This window comes from Oratosquilla oratoria, chromosome 14, assembly GCF_046742065.1.
Source record: "Oratosquilla oratoria isolate Oo_2021 chromosome 14, ASM4674206v1, whole genome shotgun sequence".
Lineage (NCBI taxonomy): Eukaryota > Metazoa > Arthropoda > Malacostraca > Stomatopoda > Squillidae > Oratosquilla > Oratosquilla oratoria.
The window spans coordinates 37,836,337-37,856,336 of record NC_134790.1 but is presented as its reverse complement, the minus strand read 5'-3'; the positions used below and the strand labels follow the sequence as shown (position 1 = coordinate 37,856,336).

General features: G+C 43.7%; 1 protein-coding gene across 2 annotated transcripts in view; it reads left to right on the top strand.

Moving 5' to 3' along the window:
• The window catches only part of LOC143032842 (uncharacterized), a 219,992-nt gene extending 214,285 nt beyond the window's left edge, over positions 1–5,707 (top strand). For both annotated transcript variants that reach the window (XM_076198002.1, XM_076198003.1), the window contains one exon: positions 1–5,707. This exon is cut by the window's left edge and continues 46 nt beyond it. In XM_076198002.1, coding sequence (XP_076054117.1) covers positions 1–1,183 — 1,183 coding nt within the window. In that variant the 3' untranslated portion in view covers positions 1,184–5,707.
• Positions 5,708–20,000: the final 14,293 nt, after the last annotated feature.

The following is a 20,000-nucleotide window of genomic DNA, read 5'->3' as shown; positions in this document are numbered from 1 at the left end:
GTCGTCCACGGAACGATCATCGACTCCCCGTTGTCCCTCAGGAGCTCCTGTCGAAGGCGTCGTCGGGAAGCCGGGTGAGAACGAGGCCGCTGGTCCTGCCGTCCCCGGCAGCGGGACAACAACTAACACCGGCTGGAGCATGAAGCTCTGGAGGCGGGGGTCCTCGCAGGAGCGCCCTCTACGCCCCTCCTCCTCGCAAGGGTCCGAGAACTCCTACACGGAGGAGCCCTACGTCAACGCGGATGCTCAGAGCGCCGTCTACGCCGAGCTGAACTCTGTCACCAGCTCCCAGGGGGTCTCCGACTACCGGTCGTGTTCGCTGAACACCTACTCCGAAATCCCGGACCCGTTGTCGCCGGTGGGCGTGGTGACGAACACCGGAGGTGTCCGATCGTATGTCCCGGAGGCAACGTACGAGAACGCCGGCTATGTGCTCTCCGAAGGCGGCGTGGAACACCCAGAGAGCTCGGTCGGGTCCACGTCGACACCCTCGTCAGCGTACTACTCCGACGTCTCCACCACCGAGACAGAAAACAACAAGAAGAAGAAAAAGAAGAAGAAGAACGATGAGAGGAACAACATCAACCTGCAGCGGTCTCTCATGCCTTCTAACATATCATCGAACGTGGCTATGATCAACAACCACATATCGGGGCCCGAACGATTGAACAAAACCTCCATCAGAGGAGTACCGAACCCGCAACCTCCTCATCGTCATAACCACGAACTCCTTCCCCTGGCGTTGGAGCTCCTCCCCCAACACCTCAACCTTGACAACAGAGGTGCTGGAGCGGGGGTTATGGTTGGAGGAGGAGGAGGAGGAGTTGTGAGAGGTGGTGTTCTCCCTCCTCTACAACCCAATCTTAATAACATACGTACAGCAAACCAAATACAAACTTTACCCAAGAACAAGCCCAGCGAAAGCATACACACTTCGAGCAACCCTCTTCAGGAGGGGAGTGACGGGGAGACCCTTTCTTGTGCGTCTCCATCATCAGCTGTGATCAGTCCGTCTTCATTCATCAACAACAACGTTCCCTTGGAATCGCAGGATGTGTCCCAGAGACCTCTCCCGCCACTGCCGAGCCGACAGTGCCATGGCCCTCAGAGGAGAGGTGCCTATGTCAGTGGCACCTCAAAGGTAGACGAGAATCTACCGCCTATACCTTCCGAGTACGTGTAGGACAAGGCCCTTCAGCCATGTGAACCTGACTATATAGACTTCCGTTGCAATGTAACTATCCGTTCATCGCATTCCATAAAGAGAAGATGATATAAAGCCTTCGTTGAAGTGAAAAAGGTAAAGTTTACTTTCATGTCGTAACTTGAGACACAAAGTAATCATCCCGTAACACGTTTGCTAGTTATCGAAATAAGACATGAAAGTCTTAAAGCTTACACTACGGTATCCACTTGTGGTATTTTCTAACTAGGACAGATGGTCCCCATTTACATACAGTTTAAACTGGAATTGGTGTCTTGGGCATTAAGATATCCTACAACGACACTGTATATATGTGCTATATATATTGTGTAAATATTGTACAGTATTTGTCAAAATTATGTGAGTTCTATGTGACCTAGGAAAGTGTAGTTGGTGCAATTGAAGAGGGAAGTGTGAGTGCGGAGATTAAAGACGCGAAAACGAAGAAGGAGGTGAGCGCCGACCCTTGGAGGCAGCAGATCCTACAAACACATCCTCTTCAAGTCTCCAGAGGTCTCCTAGTCTTCTGTAGTTTTCAAGTTTTCTATAGTCTCCAACTTACTAGGAGTCTTCAAGTATAAAGAAGTCACCCCACACGTTCTCAGGAGTCTTCACTTATTAAAAAGTGTCTGAGGCGTCAAGGGGTCTTCAAGTCTCCACAAGACCCTAGGTCTTCTGGAGCCTTAACCTATTCAGGATTTTTCAAGTATCCAAGAATTTCAAAGTCTTCTGGAGTCTACAAGTCTTTGGGAGATTCCAAAAACGCTCCAGATCATTTGGAGCCAGCAAGACTTCAGATTGTAATGAAAGAAAACGGGACAAAGTAAGAGAAGGAAGAAAAATAGTCAGACAGCGCCTCCTACTGGAGGAGGAGGAGGAGGAGGAGGAGGAGGAAAAAGTATTGTTTGGTTCTAAGTGTGGTCCTCGGTGACAAAGAGCAGGAGGGATGCAGAGGGAGGGAGGAGGGGGTCAATAGGTTGTAAATGTCTTGTCATGCCGATTACTCGGAACGCTTGTGTTATCATTCCATTTACGTATCAGTTGTTATTGTTGTACATTTGTACTTTTTCGTTGTACTTGTTATGATTTTTATAAGCTGAAGCTCGCTTTTATTGTTGTTACTGTCTTTTTGTTGTAACCTTTTTTGATATTGTTACTATGGCTATTGTTGTAACCTTTTCTTTTAAGTATTGTCAGCTTTTGTATTTTGGCAATTAGTGTCACTATGCTTTTGTGATACAAAAAGAATTAAAGACTTAACCCTACTTTATATGTTTTGTTCTGGCTAACGTCATATGATTTTGTTTAACCGAGTGAAACATAGCCATCTAAAACCCTCTAAGAGCTCCCAGCATCTACTCAAAACAGAGGTCTCTATCCCCCCTTGACTTAAAATATTGTATTATGGTGTTACCCAGAACAAAATATAAAGAGTACCACTACATTTAAAGGGTTACAAAGACTACAGTCGAGGCATTTATGAGGTTCCAAACATATATATGTTGTTTTCATTATCATGTTTTTACTTTTATTATTATTATTATTATTTTTGCGATAATGTTTCGCTTTCCTTACCCCGTGGCCGTTCATTACTTGAAGCTGATTTCAAGTTCCACGCAAAAGTGAACGAACAGTTCCGACGCTTATTTGAACGTCATCAACTGAACCGTGGAGGTTTGGGATGGGGGATGGGGGGCTAGTCTCGGATTTTCCAAACACGAAACAGTGAGCGGACAAAGCGGCCGAGTCGAGACTGAAACCAAAATGAGTGTGCGTTTGTGTCTGCTGTGCGAATGAGATTTGTGTTGTGTATGTGTGTGCGCGCACGCGTGTGTGTATGTGTGTGCGTGTGTGTGTGTGTGTGCGTGTGTGTATGTGTGTGCGTGTGTGTATGTGTGCGTGTGTGTATGTGTGTGTGTGTGTGTGTGTGTGTGTGTGTGTGTGTGTGTGTGTGTGTGTGTGTGTGTGTGTGTGTGTGTGTGTGTGTGTGTGTGTGAGTGAGAGAGTGTGTGTGTGTGTGTGTGTGAGTGAGAGAGAGAGAGAGTGTGTGTGTGTGTGTGTGTGTGTGTGTGTGTGTGTGTGTGTGTGTGTGTGTGTGTGTGTGTGTGTGTGTGTGTGTGTGTGTGTGTGTGTTTCTTTGTGTATGTGCGTGTGTGTCTTTGTGTGTGTACGTGTGTGTGTGCGTGCGTGAGTACTGACTGTAGTTAACGAAAGTTCATCTTTGCATGGAAGAAAAACGTGGACTTTAGTTATTGTTGTGGAAAGGGCTTACTTGCAATTATACTTTAGTTTTAGACTTATCTGATAATGTTGGTGAGGAGAATGAGTCGGGCATTTGCTTCATTATTGGTGCAGATCAAATGGTGAAGATTGAGAGGAGAATTACTCCTACGCTCAAGACGAACTAGTCAAAGGCTTTTCTAAGGCCTGGAAGATTAGAAGGGAAGGGGGAATCACCACGAAAGGTTTATGATAAAAAAAAATCTTTATCATTAACTATCGTTTTTTCGCTTCGTCAATTTTTTTTTTTCGAATGGTCATAAACGATACGGCATGATCGAGTTGAGTGAACAAAAATTTTGAAATACACTTTCATTATCAAAAACAGGGCAAAATGCAACAAAGGTAATATTCCCATGCACGAGCTAAATTGGGTTTTCCAAATTCTCATTATTACATTCACTGAATTAGAAGGTTGGACTAAGCGCTCATTTACTCCTCTGGATTGTGTTGGGGATTGCAAATGGTGGGACCAGGTATCTTTGGCCAGACTTATTACGGTGAATACAATGAGAAAACCCATGAGTGGGAGACGTCAGGGCACTTAGGTACAAAGGAAAAATTAGAAAATTCTGAAAATACTCGCTAAGGTTACCAAGTTCCTTCGGGGCACAACAGAAAGGCGACAGGAACATTGCTGAACAAGAAGTCAACGTCAAGTTTCTTTGAGATCGCCCGTGAGGCTTACGTCAGTCCTTTGACGTATTCCTTCACCATTTATGTCCCTTGTATATCAAGACCCGAAGGTGCTGGGTGACCTGGGTGACCTAGTGACGCTTACATATCTGGCAGAGAAGAAAAGATATTTGCGCGATTGGGCAAATTTTATCATTTTCAGAGAATAAAAAGAAAATAGCGATATGGCGTCTCGAGTTTGTCATGAAATTCATTGCCTGAAGGTTCCACAGAGAAATATATTAAGCCTTCGTGGTCGGTTCTCACCCCCGGAGACGTTGTAGACACATGATTGTAATATAAACATGCTTCTTTACTTGTCTCCTGATTTCTCTATAGATATGTATATGAATATATGTATGTGTGTTAATTTGCTGTTTCTAAAACGCTCTCTCACACACGGAGCTGCTACATTTGCAGTGCTATTTTTCCTGATCGACCTTTTTCAATAGACCAGTTGTAAAGAGAGTCTGAGTAATTATGTGACCTAAGTTTGAATCTGAACATTTGGTAATAATGTTTGTTCGAGCTTTCTTGTTCCTTCAACTGGTGCTTCCAAGCCTGTGGGTTGCTTGCTAGTTGTCCTGCGGCAATGTATTATTTTAGGCAAGTGAATTGCAGCAATGCATTGCTTCATTCAGGATAGGCGGAGGATGTCTTGCTTGCAATTTGCAGGCGTGTTAGGATTTGTGTTGTATATAACGGTGTACTTACGAGTTTCCGCAGATATTTATTCGACATGATTTCACGAAAAGGGGGGCCCGTGAGACACCCTGATATTAGACTTATAAGCTTATTTTCGCAAGCTCCAGAACGACTTACGAATGATATGTATAATCATATATATATTTTGCGGATATGTTAACTCTTGTTAAAATGTCATGAGCATAATAGTTTTTACAGCTTTTCCTACCAATGTTTAAGGCCTAGCTTGCCACGATAATTAATTATATACCAGCTAAGGTGACTTCATCTTCCCCCTAGGACTTTCTACAATCAACCAACCCCCCTCCCTCCCTTCCTCTACACCTACTTCCGTCACTACTCCTTATCCATACAAAGGACCAGATTCCCATTTATGAAATCTTGATATACTTTTTTTTATCTTTTTTGGAGCTACGACTTCCTTTGTTGCAGCCGTTGCCGCTCTGCGTTGCATCTGTCTAGGGTGATGTGTTTGTCTTGAGTCCATGTTCGTACTAGTCACGTGACACCTCTGAGTTGACAGAGTCAATAAAGGTTTTACATGTTAAGGGAACTCTTTCATTTTCCTGTATCCTTCTCCCCTGTGACAAATTTACCCACAGCCCATCGACCTGTGCGCTGGTGGTCACGCATTTGCCTAGCTGTGGGTTCGAATCCCGCACTTTCTGATTCCCTGCAATGAGTGTTGTCACCGGCCCCAAAGCGCACAGTAGGGCAAAGTGTTGGCTTCGGCAGCAGATACACAACGCCTCCTGGCGTAGACGCCTCACCTTTACCTTTGTCGCCTCCCAGCGTAATCTCTTACTTTTCTCAGAAAACACTGAAATAAAAAGCAAAAGTTCATTGTAGTTCTGGTTTCATTTCATCCCATAAAGCTCATTTATGATTATACATTACCCCTTATAAAGTGGATAAGTTCTTTTGTTATATGCCTGTATGTATGTTCGTGTGCATGCATGTATACTGCATGTGTATGTACGTTTGTGTATGTGCGTATGTGTATGGATGTTTGTGTGTATGTAACTATACATGTATGCATTTATGTGTGGTAATACAATACCTACGTCAAGAGACGATTTACTCCTTGGCTAAGTTTGGGCCAAATCGGCCGACCTCTTAATTTTGGTCAAAGTTCATTGGTTAATTTTGGTAACGTACTCCAATTTGGCGACCATCTTACCCACAATTGAAGTCACCCACCAAGTTCACATTTTCATAGTTTCAAGTCATTTTTGTAAACCCATTCTTCGTGTCTAACAACATTTCTTTGAATTGATCCTCATTTTGTTCTCTTGCCCAAAGAACCCCATCCACGGTATGATCTAGTCTTGTGGCCTCCGGACAGAACTGGTCGTATCCGACCAGATTAGATCGTGTGTACTGATTTTGGTTGGTCCGACAACCGACACACACGAACCAATCTGGTCGCATCCGACCAGATCTATCCGTCGGCCTCGAGACAATTTCATATTTATCACTTTACTCTTTCAACTTAGTTTACCTCTTCTATTCCCAGCAGTGACTTTAGTTACCTGGTCCAACAGTCCCTTAAGCGCATGATAGAGCAAAGGTAATGACTTAAGCTGCAGCCACCCAGCGCCTCCTGGCGTAGACTCCTTACCTTCTCCCATAATAAGGGGCTATCACACTGGGCTAGTTTCCCTTCAACCTCCAATTTATCGGCAGAACCGCCCACCTCCAGAACTTTTTCCGCCGTATAATCACTATGGGAAACTAATTTTGTTTTCTAAGCAATTTATATAGAATGTCATTTGATACGGTGGAAGAAAATTAATTTCCTTCTCGAAAATTGCGAGCTGTAAATCTGTTCAAAAAATCGAAGGAAAAATAATCCAGTGTGATACGGCCTTTACCCACTTTCACGTTTTCTTTCACTTCCTGCCTCGCGTTTCGTCCTTTTTCATCTCCTCTGCATTCTTCATCATCCAACGCTTTGAACATCAATTAACGATTTAAATTTTTCATTCTCAGTATTTCAATTTCTTTCTCCTCCATTCTTACGTTATTCGCAAGCCTTTAATTTAATTCCATCAAATTATCTATTCATGATTTTTAGTATCAATTTATATTTTCAATTTTAATTTTTTTTTATTGTGAAACCAGAAAAAAACATTTTCTGTAATAACCAGCGTCTTCCCATTTTCATTTTGTGTTTTTTTTTTTACTTTTACAAAAATATGTCTCTTTATGATCTTTCAACTTTGACGCATTTAGGACCCTGAACTAGCCTCCCATATAATATGAAAAAAAAATCCCATCATGTATTTTTCTATATAGTATTCATCTCATACTTAAGTAATTTTTGAATAGATAACAAATAAAAAGGTTGTCAGACAAAGAAACTTTCCATCACCACAGCCGCCACCACCACTACCACAGGAGAAGGAGGAAGGGGAGGAAAAGGAGGAAGGGGGAAGAGAGGGAGGATAAGGAAGAGGGAGAGGGAGGAGGAAGGGAAGGATAAAAAAAAATTGTGACTGTACGTCTATGACATTCAAAATAAGAATCAGCATAAAAATCTTGCATTTGCCTCTCTTGATGTGTGTGGAAATGAGTGTAACTGTGTGTGAATGTGTGCGTGTGTGAATATGTGTGTGTGTATATGTGCGTGAGAATCTATATATATCTGTGTTTGTGTGTGAGAATATATATATATATATATGTGTGTGTGTGTGTGTGTGTGTGTGTGTGTGTGTGTGTGTGTGTGCGTGTGTGTGTGTGTGTGTATGTGTGTGTGTGTGTATGTGCGCGCGCGCGCGCGTGTGTACATGCTTATATACATTTTTGCACATTTTTTAGTATCTAGCGCTGGAAATGTGCGCAACGATTATTTGTGAATAAATGTGTATAATCGTCCGTTTGCTTGTGCATACATAAAGACAACTCTCCCTAATAGCATGTAAATATAATCCCGCCCATTTTAACATGAAAATGTGTGAAATTACGAACTATGTAAACACCACCCGAACGTTTTAACAATACATCCGCCACCACTATCTCCCTTCAGTACCACCACATCTACCACCACAGCAGCCACAACCACAGCCACCTCCAGTACATCGACCACAGCAGCCACCACCACAGCAGCCATCACCACAGTCATCGCCATCACCACCACCACCGCCACTACCACAGCCACCTCCAGTACATCGACCACAGTAGCCACCACCATAGCCACCATCACAGCCACCACTACCACAGCCGTCCCCAGTACCACTATCACAGCCACAACCACCACAATCACTACAGCCAACACCACCACAGCCAACACCACCACAGCAGCCGCCACCACAACCACCACTACCACAGCCGCCCCCAGTATCTTCATCACAGCAACAACAACCACCATAGCCACCACCACCACAGCCACCACCATCACAGCCACCACCACCACAGTCACCACCACCATAGCCACCACCATCACAGCCACCACCATCACAGCCACCACCATCACAGCCACCACCATCACAGCCACCACAACCCCCAGTACCACCATCACAGCCACCACCACATCCGCCACCACCACTACTACAACCGCCTCAATACCACAACCACAGCAGCAATCAGCACCACCACAGCCACCACTACAGCCTCTCCCGTATATCACCACAGCTGTCCCCAGTACCACCACCACCACAGTAGCAACCACCATCACAGCAGCTACCACCAACACAGCAGCAACCACCACAACCACCACCTCAATCACAGCTGCCACCACCCCTACAGCAGCCGCCTCCACTACCACCAAAACAGCCGCCACCGTCACAGTCGCCGCCACAACTACCGCAGTAGCCTCCACTACCATCAACACAGCCTCCACCACCACTACCACAGCTACAGCTGCCACCGCCACTACAGGCGCCATAACCACTACAGCCTCCCCCAACACAGCCTCCCCCATCACCACAGCTGTCATCGCCTCCGGCAGATAAGGAGGTAGGGAGTATAAGAGGAATAGAGGGAGGGAAGAGTAGGAGGGAGGGAGGGAGGGAGGGCAGATATGAAGGTAGAGTGTTTACAGGAGACGATAGGAGTGGAAGGGTGGTAGAGGTGGCGGAGAAGGGGGTGGGGGGAGAAGGGAGGACGTCAGAGTGGTATGGAAGGGACTAGGAGAGTGGAAGGAGAAGGTATGTACCACTAGAAAAGGTTGCTAGAGTTTCCTGTATGCAAAAATAACAACAACAACAATAACCGCTATACCAGCATTCCACATCCGTCGACGCTCTCTGTCTCTCCTCCTACTACGGCCCCTCCACCTTCAGATTCGTCTTCACCTTCTCCTCCTCCTCCTCCTCTTCCTCCTCCTCCTCCTCCTCCTCTTCCTCCTCCTCCTCCACCTTCACTTCTACCACCTCCGCCTCCACCTCTACATACACCTGCCATTTCTCCTGTCCTTCCTTTTGTCCCTAACATTTTCCTCTTCTTCTTCCTTCTCTTCCTCCTCCTCTTCCTCCTCTTCCTCTTCCTCCTCTTCCTCTTCCTCCTCATCTTCCTTTTACTCTCCCTCCTGTCCCTCCTCCTCCTTTCCTCCTCCTCCTCCTCCTCCTCCTCTTCTTCTTCTTCGCCCCCCTAATCCTCCTACTCCTCCTCCTCCTCCTCCTCCTCCTCGCCGTCACTTCTCGTTCCATCCTCCTCTGGAGACTTCAACTCTTCTCCATCTTGGCACCGGTGCCGGAATGTGGGGTCCCAGCCCGTCGCCGCTTTAGACGCCAGCGCATATAGGAGAGGAGAGGAGACAGGCAGAGGGCTAAAGGTGGAGAGAGGGGAAAGGGGGAAAAGGGGGAGAGGAAGGATAGGAAGGGAAGGGGGAGAGCGGGATAGGAAGAGAAAGGGAAGAGGGGGGAAAGGAAGAGAAGGTGGATAGTGAGACGGGGAGGGGGGGAAAGGAGGGAGCAGAGAGATGGAAGACGAGAGGGTGAGGGGGTTTGGAGGGTGATGTGGGGAATGGAGAGGGAGAGGGGAAGGGAAAGAGAGGAAGAGAAGGAGGAATGGAGAGGGAAAGATGGAATACGAGGGTGAGTAGGGAGGGAGATGGATACTCAGTGGAGGAGGGAGATGGAGAAAGAGGAGGAGAGAAGGTGGAAAAAGGATGAGGGCAAGTGGGAGACAGAAGAGGAGAGGGAGGGAGAGGGGAGGAGGAGAAAAGGAAGAGGAAAGGTAAAGCGGAGAGGGAGGGAGATGGAGAGGCCCAAGGGGACGGGGGGGAGGGGGAGAAGGGCAAAAGAAGAGAGGGAGGGGGTGTAGAGGAGATGTAAGAGAGAGAGGGGGAACGAGAAGGAGTAGAGAAGAGAAAAAAGGGGGAGAGGAAGAGTGTGAGAGAGAGGGGAAGAGAGGGGAGGAGGAGAGGGGAAGGTGGGGGCAACTTCTTAAGCTAATTCTCCCTGTCCACGCGGTTCGCAGGACCGTCCGCTTCAAGTCCAATTCAGCAAACCAACTTTCAGATTCCGACTGCCAAGTTGTCATAGGAAGGAGCCTCCTAGAGGACGTAACCCGAAGGGAGAGGCCAAGCGAAATGAGACCGTAAGGCAGGAGTCTATAAGGTCTGATATTCCGTGCCCCGACTCGGCTTACAAGGGTCACGATACTCTTATCTGTATACAGGCGTGAAGTTATCAAATTAATCAGGGTTGTCGGAGGTAGAATGGCGGGGCTGCCAGATGTAGGAAAAGGAGAAAAATGTTCAAATGAGGGTTGCGGGAGGAGGGTGACGGGGTGGTGGGTGGAGGTGGAGGAGGCAAAAGAGACCATGGGGAATAAAGGATGCTAGTGTGGGTAGGAAGAAGGAGGAGGAGGAGGGAGGAAGAGAGAATGGAGGAGAGGGGGGAAAAGTGAGAGGGAGAAGGAAGAGGAGGAGAAGGGAGAATAAGGAGGAAGGGGAGGAAAAGGAGGAAGGGGGAAGAGAGGGAGGATAAGGGAGAGGAAGAGGGAGAGGGAGGAGGGAGGGAAGGAAAACGAGAAGAAGAAAAGGAGGGGAAGGAATAGGAGGAGGGGTGGAAGAGGGCTCAAGAAGAGGGAGAGGGAGGAGGAAAAAGAGGAAAGGGAGGAGGTGAAGGCGATGAAGAAAAAGAGAAAGAAAATAAATAAAAAGAGAAGGCGGAGGAGGAGGAGGAGGAGGGGAGGAGAGGTAAGATGGTAAGAAATAGAAGAGAAGAAGACAGAAGTTGGAGGCGGAGGGTACAAGAAGAATTGAGGGTCAAATGGAGGAGAAATGGAGGAGAAAATGGAGGGTGGAGCTCTCCTCGCCCTCGTCAAGCGAGAGTCAATTATTACCCAACAGTCTAAACGAGGAGGAGGAGGAGGAGGAGAAGGAAGAGGAGGGAGGCGGTGGACGAGGAGGAGCTGGTTGATATGGAAGAATAAGAGGAGGAAGATAAAGAGGAGGAAGTGGATGAGAGGGAACTGAAGGATGAGGAGGAGTAGGAGGAAGAGGAGCGGGCGAGGAGGAGGAACTGGAGTAAGAGGAGGAGAGAGGAGGAGGTGGAGGAGTAGGAGGTGGTGGATAAGTAGTGAGAGGAGAAGGAAGAGTAAGAGGCAGAGGAGGAGGAGGAGGAAGGGGAGATGTGAACGAGGAGGAGTAGGAGGAGGAGGAGGAAGAGGAGATAAAACGAGTAGGAAATGGTGGATAAGAAGTAAGAGGAGAAGGAGGAGGAGGAGGAGGAATACGAGGAGTGAAAGTGGAGGAGGAGGAACAGGAGGAGGAGGAGAAGGAGGAGGAGGAAAAGGAAATGGAGAGGAGGAGGAGGAGGTAGAAAGAGGAGCTAGCAGTAACCAACCATTTCCAGAAGAGGACCTACAATCTTTTTCACCGAATCCCCTGAAGAGGTGCAGTAAAGGAGGAGGAGGAAGAGGAGAAAGGAAAAGAAAATGAAGAAATAAAGAAGCAGGAAGATTGAGGAGAAAGAAGAAAAGTGAGGAAAAGGAAAGAAAGGAACGAGGAGAAAAAGTAAATAAAAGAAAGCAAAACAAGAGGAAATAGACAAACTCAAGTTGCATGGATATAGATATAAACGTACGAATGTGAAAAAATCGATAATATTTCAAACGCAGATATTCATAGTGACACAAAAACATGAATACATAAGCACATGAATAAATAAGTGTAAATAGATAAATAGAATATAAATAGAATATATATATACAGTATATATATATATATATATATATATATATATATATACATATATATATGTGTATATATATATATATATATATATATATATGTATGTATATATGTATGTATATACATTTATGCAAGGTAATGGATATATCAAAAGCATATTCATAAAAGATTACGTAAGATGAATACTTGCAAAAATTCATATAATGAAACTATAGATAACTAAGCATAAGGAAATCATAAAGTAGTATCAACCATTGTAGAGATTACCAATAATGAAAAGGAAATATACATATAAACCATCTATGAGACTGTAAATGTATACCGATGTGAGAGTGCAAATGTATATGTATGAATTAAGATAAAAAAACGTGAGTGTAAACTTATGACAAACATATCGCTCACACAATAAATGCAATACACTATTGTGGACGATACTTTGTAGAAAAGATTCGAAGTATATTTGAAATATAATTCAAACTTTGGCAACAATTAGATATCACGTTGAGACGTCCAGCCATGCAAATTTATGAAAATCTGATCAGATATTATTCCCAGAATCATAATATCTTTTTTTTTTAATCATATCTGCAATGAAGGCAGATCCAGACAGATTCTTGCCTGAAATTATCAACTGAAAGGATGGTTGACCCCTGCGGTGGAAAGATGCACGTTTTTATTTTCATATATTTATATATTTATATATTTATTTATTTATTTGTCTATATTCATTTCTTTAGTAATACACACACACACACACACACACACACACACACACACACACACACACACACACACACACACACACACACACACACACACACACACACACACACACACACATATATATATATATTTATATATATATATATATATATATATATATATATATATATATTATTTACCCATAGTAATTGACCTTATGATATTTATTTCTATATTTTCACACACACATATTCCCACACAAGCACACGAGCACACGTATACACACACAAACATAAATACAAACACACACACACACACACACACACACACACACACACACACACACACACACACACACACACACACACACACACACACGTATGCATGCATGCATGCACACACCATGACAATAATGTGTACTGCTAATGCCCTAGTTGCCATGAAAGAACACTCAGGGGGTGGGTGGCCAGAATCCTCCGCTCCGCGACGCATAGCACAATGTATTAAATATCTCGGCAAGAGCAAATGCGGATTAATTTTCTGCATTTCCTCTCGAACCCCTACCGGGGGGAGCTACAGTCTAATGTTGCGCGCGACTGGCCAAGATGATTAGTGCGCACCCACTTTCGCATAAAGTGTGTGTGTGTGTGTGTGTGTGTGTGTGTGTGTGTGTGTGTGTGTGTGTGTGTGTGTGTGTGTGTGTGTGTGTGTGTGTGTGTGTGTGTGTGTGTGTGTGTGTGTGTGTGTGTGTGTGTGTGTGTGTGTGTGTGTGTGTGTGTGTGTGTGTGTGTGTGTGTGTGTGTGTGTGTATGATTCACCATGGTGTGTATGTGCTTGCTTGTGGGTGTATGTTCATGTGCATTTATGTGTGTGCATGTGTGTGCGTGTGCATGTGCGTGAGTTTGCGTCTGCGTGCGAGTTTGTGTGTGCGCGTTTGCGTACATGTGCGAGTTTGCCCATTCTTGTTATAACAGTAGATTTTACACGAACCATCTATGAGGCTATAACAAAAAATAAACAATGAAATGAGACACTATAACCAATGACCTCATGTTCAAGACTCCAGAAGACTTCGTTTCATCTTCAAGTTCCTCCTAATTGGTGTTGAAGAACTTGAAGAAGGTTTCTGAAGAACGCTGAAGACCTCGATGGTGACTTCGACAGAATCCAAGCAAAGATCGCCCGAGGATTGTCTTTGGGTCTTCTCATTGAAATCGTGGTCTTCTCTCTACTCTACTCACGTTAAACATATAGATACTTTTTTCATCAAATAAATCAAGTAAATATATATATTATATATAAGTATAATATATAAATTCCTAAAGTAAAAGAGAGTTTTAGAAGGGGAAGGTTGAATGGAGATGAGTTGTGAACAAATCTATTGTTCTGACGTTGCGACTAACATGGTCTTCCTCAAAGAACTGGCTACATTACATACACACGTACATACACACATATAGATACTGATACTAATCCATAAACTAATATACAAACGCTGAAGTAAGCAATGAATAGAAAAAATCCAATATATATATATATATATATATATATATATATATATATATATATGTGTGTGTGTGTGTGTGTGTGTGTGTGTGTGTGTGTGTGTGTGTGTGTGTGTGTGTGTGTGTGTTTGTGTGTGTGTGTGCGCGTGTGTGTGTGTGCGCGCGTGTGTGTATCTGCGCATGGACTACAACGCAGCATGTGCATTGTGTTTGAGCGCACGCATGCGTAAACATACCTGCATGACCAGATGTCTAAAATATATACACATCTTGTAAAGCATTCACAGACACGTAAACACACTCACCTACCCAACCCCAGCACTCACCCACACAGTAGTTATCTGAACAAGGATAAGCATTGATGAGAGAAGATAAGACCCAAGGAGGAAAAACCTAGAGGGAGACTGTGCAGAAGGCCAAGAGGGAGAGGAAGGAAGTCGAAGAGAAACTCATCACCCCCCCCGTCCCCTCCACCCCTCCCTCTTATCTGACCGCCCTCCCTTCCTTCTACTGATTATACATGTCCACTTCCCTGTAGTACTCACCTTTGCCCTCCTCTCTTGTCCCCCTCCCTTTCCTCCTCCTCCTCCTCCTCCTCTTCTCCCTCTCCCTTAATTGCCCCTCTTTCTTCCCACCTCCTCCCTCTCCTCTTATTTCCCCTTTCCCAGTCTACTCACACGTCTACTAACATTTGCCCTCCTTTCCTCTACCCATCCCCTTCTTCCTCTTCTTCTTCTTCTTCTTCTCCCTTAATCGCCCCAACTTCCTTTTACTATCCTCTCAATCTACCCCTCCTTTTCCTCTTCTTCCTCTTTTATAATTGCCCCTTTCCTCCTCCCTCTAACACCCTTTTCCTCCTTATCCTCTTCTTCCTCTTCTTTAATTGACCCCTTTCCTTCCCTCCTCTTGTCTCTCCTTTTCCTTCCCTCATCCAAATTTGAAGGCTCAGCTACTTCTCATGAAGTTTCATTTCATCACATTAAGAACCCAGCCAGCTCGGATGAAGTCTGATAGGAGAGGAATTACCCGAAAAAAAAGGAAAGTGGAAGGAAGAAGGGGAGGTGGGAGATGCGGAGATCGAGGTGGAGGAGATTCGAGGTGAAGGAGGAGGGAGTGAAGAGGGATGGGGGAAGGGGGAAGGGGGGGAGGGGGAAGGGGGGAGGGGGAAGGGGCGGGGGGAGACTTGTCTGGCTAGAGATAGAGCACTCCACAGCTGAGGAGGCGGGCTTTGGATGTTTATTTTACAACCAATCTATTTGACTTCCATGACCTCTTCACTCTCCGATTATTTCATTCACTTGGAGGAAGTTCCTTGGCAGAGAAGAATCTTCACATGCATCATCGTAAGAACATGTAATGAACATGATTTTTTACTGAACTTTGGGCTCGTAAGAACAAAGAATAGATAAAGATGCATAAACATCCAGCTTTTCAATAAGGTGCTGCGGTGAATGCATTTTATGTATACTTTGCACGTAAATATTCATAGACACGTGCATATATATATATATATATATATATATATATATACATATATACATATATATGTGTGTATATATGTATATATATATACATATAAATATATATATATATATATATACATATGTATATATATATATACATATGTATATATATATACATATGTATATATATATATATGTATACATACATATGTATATATATACGTATATATGCGTACATATATATATATATATATATATATATATATATATATATATATTTATATATATATATATATATATATATATATATATATATATATATACACACATATAGGTGAGCACCCTAGTCTGCCATGTCCATATCAAATAGGGATATACTATAAATATATACATAGAATATAGAAGAGTAAAATCTAAAAATAGACGTGCTGGGCGTGTAAAGAAGTATATGAAGATGCTGGACCATTTGCAGTGACCAAAATGACACTCCCACCCCTTGATTTGGCCCAAACTTGCCCCAGAGGGAGATAGTCGTACACAGGGCACTGCGAGGTAAATGTGAGGAACCTGGACCAAAGGGCGTGTACGTGGGGCCCACCCAAAGTTGACTTATTTATTTATCTATTTATTTATTTATTTATTTATTTTGTTTTATTTATATCTATATTTTTTCAGATTTCCACCTCTGGCGCACGCACGTTTGGCCTGAGTGGCGTTCAGGTTAAATGAGCAGGGGGCATCGTTGCCCTCGACCTGTCAGTGGGAGAGAGTGATCAAAATCAAGCCCCCCCCCAAAAAAAAATGGAGGGGGTTATCCTATTGATTTTACTGCAAACCGTCAGGTCCTGATGAGGCCCAAACTTGCCCAAGAGGGAGGTGGTCGTACACAGGGCACTACGAAGTATATGTGAGGATGTTTTAAGCTTGAGTGATGGAAGGCAGTGGAGGAAGTGCATGAGAGTGATGTGTTCGGACACTTAGCTGAATGAAATAAGATAAAAAGCGCTGAGGATATATTTGGTAATTAGTATATATAAATAAATTGATAAAAAAAATAACATATAAGGAAAAGGCTGGAAAAAGATGGATATTTGTGGTAAAAGGAGTATTCTGACTAAAATCATTTGAAAAAAAATTAAGATTAGGGTAATGCGACCTAGAACAAAGTTGTTGGAGAAAAGTAAGAAAAAAGGAGAGACAAGGAGAAGACGAAGTTGTCTTATAAGATAAGAAATTTTATGGATATTAGGCACATCTACATGTACGTGCAATGAATATATATGTATGAATGCAGATATATACATAAACATACTCGTGCATCCACAGACTGTGAGCACATACCTACACTTGCATACATATCCATGTGAACCTGTATTCGTGTATACATATATACATGTACACATGTTACAAGGAATAAAAGTGGAAGTACAGGAGATATATAAACTACTAGATATCCTAGATGTACGGAAAGCGCAAGTATCTGACTAGATCTTTAACTGAATTCTAAAAGACTGTGGAGAACAATTGCTGGGCATGATTCACAGTCTAAATGCGAGTTCACAAGAAGAAAGGATAGCGGCTCGGGAATGGAAGAGGGTCAATGTGGTCCCAATATACAAAATAGAGAATAAAGAGGAACTTGTGAACTTTATGCTAGTATCCATGAACAGTATGTTGTCTGATTTGTGTGAAAGCATTGTGACAGATAAACAAAATATCTGAAGGAGATATAAGTCGTGGCAGACAACCAATTTAAATTCGTAAATGAAATATTGTGTGTCTCTAATCAGATAAGAAAGATTTTGACAAGGTATTTCACACACACACACACACACACACACACACACACACACACACACACACACACACACACACACACACACACACACACACACACACACACACACACACACACACACACACACACACATACATAGACACACTCACATATACAAACACCCACACACACATACACACACATAATGAATATATAAAATCAAGTTTTAAACAAATGCATACCCACAACAAAGACATACAAATGTGAAATCATTAGCATGCGTCTCCTTGGGTGCGCTTCCGCCATAAACCCACATAAACGCACAAGCTGGTGGATTTTTTAATCAAGTAAATATGAAATGAATACAATAAATGTCATTAAAGGAGGAAGTCAGATCATGTAATAGGCCCCAAAGACAAGGGAAATGTTTTCCTTTTTGTAGATATATATGTAGTCATACTGAAAGGCAAGCTATAAAACGTCTGCGTCCTACTTTTCATCTAAACAAAACCTTCTGGTTTCTTCCAGAATAAAGTCTACAAAGGGTACCATCACAATGAAGTAATGAAGTATGACAAGGTTAACTCATTTACTTCGAAAGCTGCCTCTTGACTGAAAATCAGTATTCATTTCAATTGGACGTGGAAGGAGTTCACCAAGTGGTGAATCGGTGGAGGTTAACTATCTCAGTCTGTCGGGGCTGCAAACGACCTGTGCCTCCCTGCATTGCCTTTAACACAAGCAGTTTGAAGGGAAACAGGGTCGACCCTTCATCTCAGAGGTGTTTAGATGGAAGGGGTGGTTGAATGAATTTTGATTGTGTATGATATGAGTGTGTTCTTTGATTCAGCCACCCCCCCTTATAAGGAGGAAAGGGTCGTTGGTGTAAACTAACTGGTATATAATCCTTATCTACGTAAAAAAAGAGTAATGATCATTGCCAAATTAGACGAATTTACCTACGCTTTTATAATGACCCGAACTACATAGAAATCAACGGAATGAATCTGTTTAGGTATAGCAAAGGCATAACACATAGTCAGGTCAATATTCATATTTCCCACGACAAAAAATACAAAGTGTGTTACCAGGCAGATAAAGCTCGATAAATTAACACATTATTATACCATTACCAGTGCTTCTATCACGCGCCACTGTCATACGTTCGATTTCTTAAATTGTTTTAATTAGTCTAGGGTACTTATTGTTTTGTTAATATTCCCGGTTTACTGTAGGGAGTTGTGGAGAGATGATAGAGGTACTGGTGTTTTGTCGCACAGGATTTGGTGTAGAGTGTACTTAATCTGCCATTTAAATGGTAGATTAGGTAGATGTTGTGGGTGATGTGTAAACTAGACAGTCGAGTACTATGCGTGCCAATTCGGAGTTTCTGAAACCTTCCCACATATCCCAGAAGACATACTTCTCTTTGATAAACAATTTCTCACTTATGTAATATAGTAGTGCCCTGGTGGCTCCACCAGAAGCGTAATGGTTTCACACTCGCTTAGTTGTGGGTTCGAATCCCGTAGTCCTCTCCGATTCCTAGCAGTGACTGTTGCTACCTGCCCGAACAGTCCCCAGACCGCCTTGGGCAAAGATGACGGCTTCGACCGCAGATGCGCGCCTTCTGGCGTAGGCTCTTACCACCTTCACCTGTCCACTTAGGAGGAAAACAAGAAATCCAATCAAAAATCGAGGGGTTGAAACAGGGGAGGGATGGTCATCTTCATCATGCTCCTTCCCTTTCTGCCCAATTCCAGTATTCATTTATCCCCTTAACCCGTCAACACCTCCCTTGCATCCTTCCTCCTCCCTACCAAAGCTGGTCCGGTTTATCGGGGAGCCTGTTGCGGTGGATGGAACTGGATCAAGCCAAGAGATCATCAAGAAACGCAGTAAACTGTAAAGATGCATCGGACACGCTTCGGCTCGGAAATAAACAATGCTTAGACAACAACACGCAAAGCCAACTTCACTCGCCTGCCATGATGTTTATGTCCTCGCTGTTGCGGTTCTGGAAAACGATGCCAACAGATCATCAAGAAACGCACTAAACTGTAAAGATGAATCAGACATGCTTTGCCTCGGAAATATACAACGCGTGCAGGAGGCACCTACGTGCACAGTGATTCTACGTGGATTAACGCTTACAATCGCCGTTCTTGCTATCATGTAATATCCTAACAGAGGTGCGAAGGAAAGAGAAACCTTCCTTACAGTCTCAAACTCATGAAAATAGATGAATACATAGATAATAACCTGAAAAGGAGACTCTTTGAGACTCCATGGTTCCCCGGTCACTGGTGCCCTTTCTGGGAGAGACTTCCGACGAAGGAGAAGAGCTAAGAAGCCGTAGGGAGAGAAGGGTCTTCGAAGGCAAGTTGGAGCTGTCATCTCGGTCGAGGAATCATGAAGTTCGAAGTAAGTGAAGAGAATTTCGGATGACGTGTGTGGCTTCAAGAAACATTCTGTATTCAGGACCACGACGCTTCTATCGAGTTTTTATTCGCTTTTCATTAAGAACAATATCTTGCCTCAGATGTCT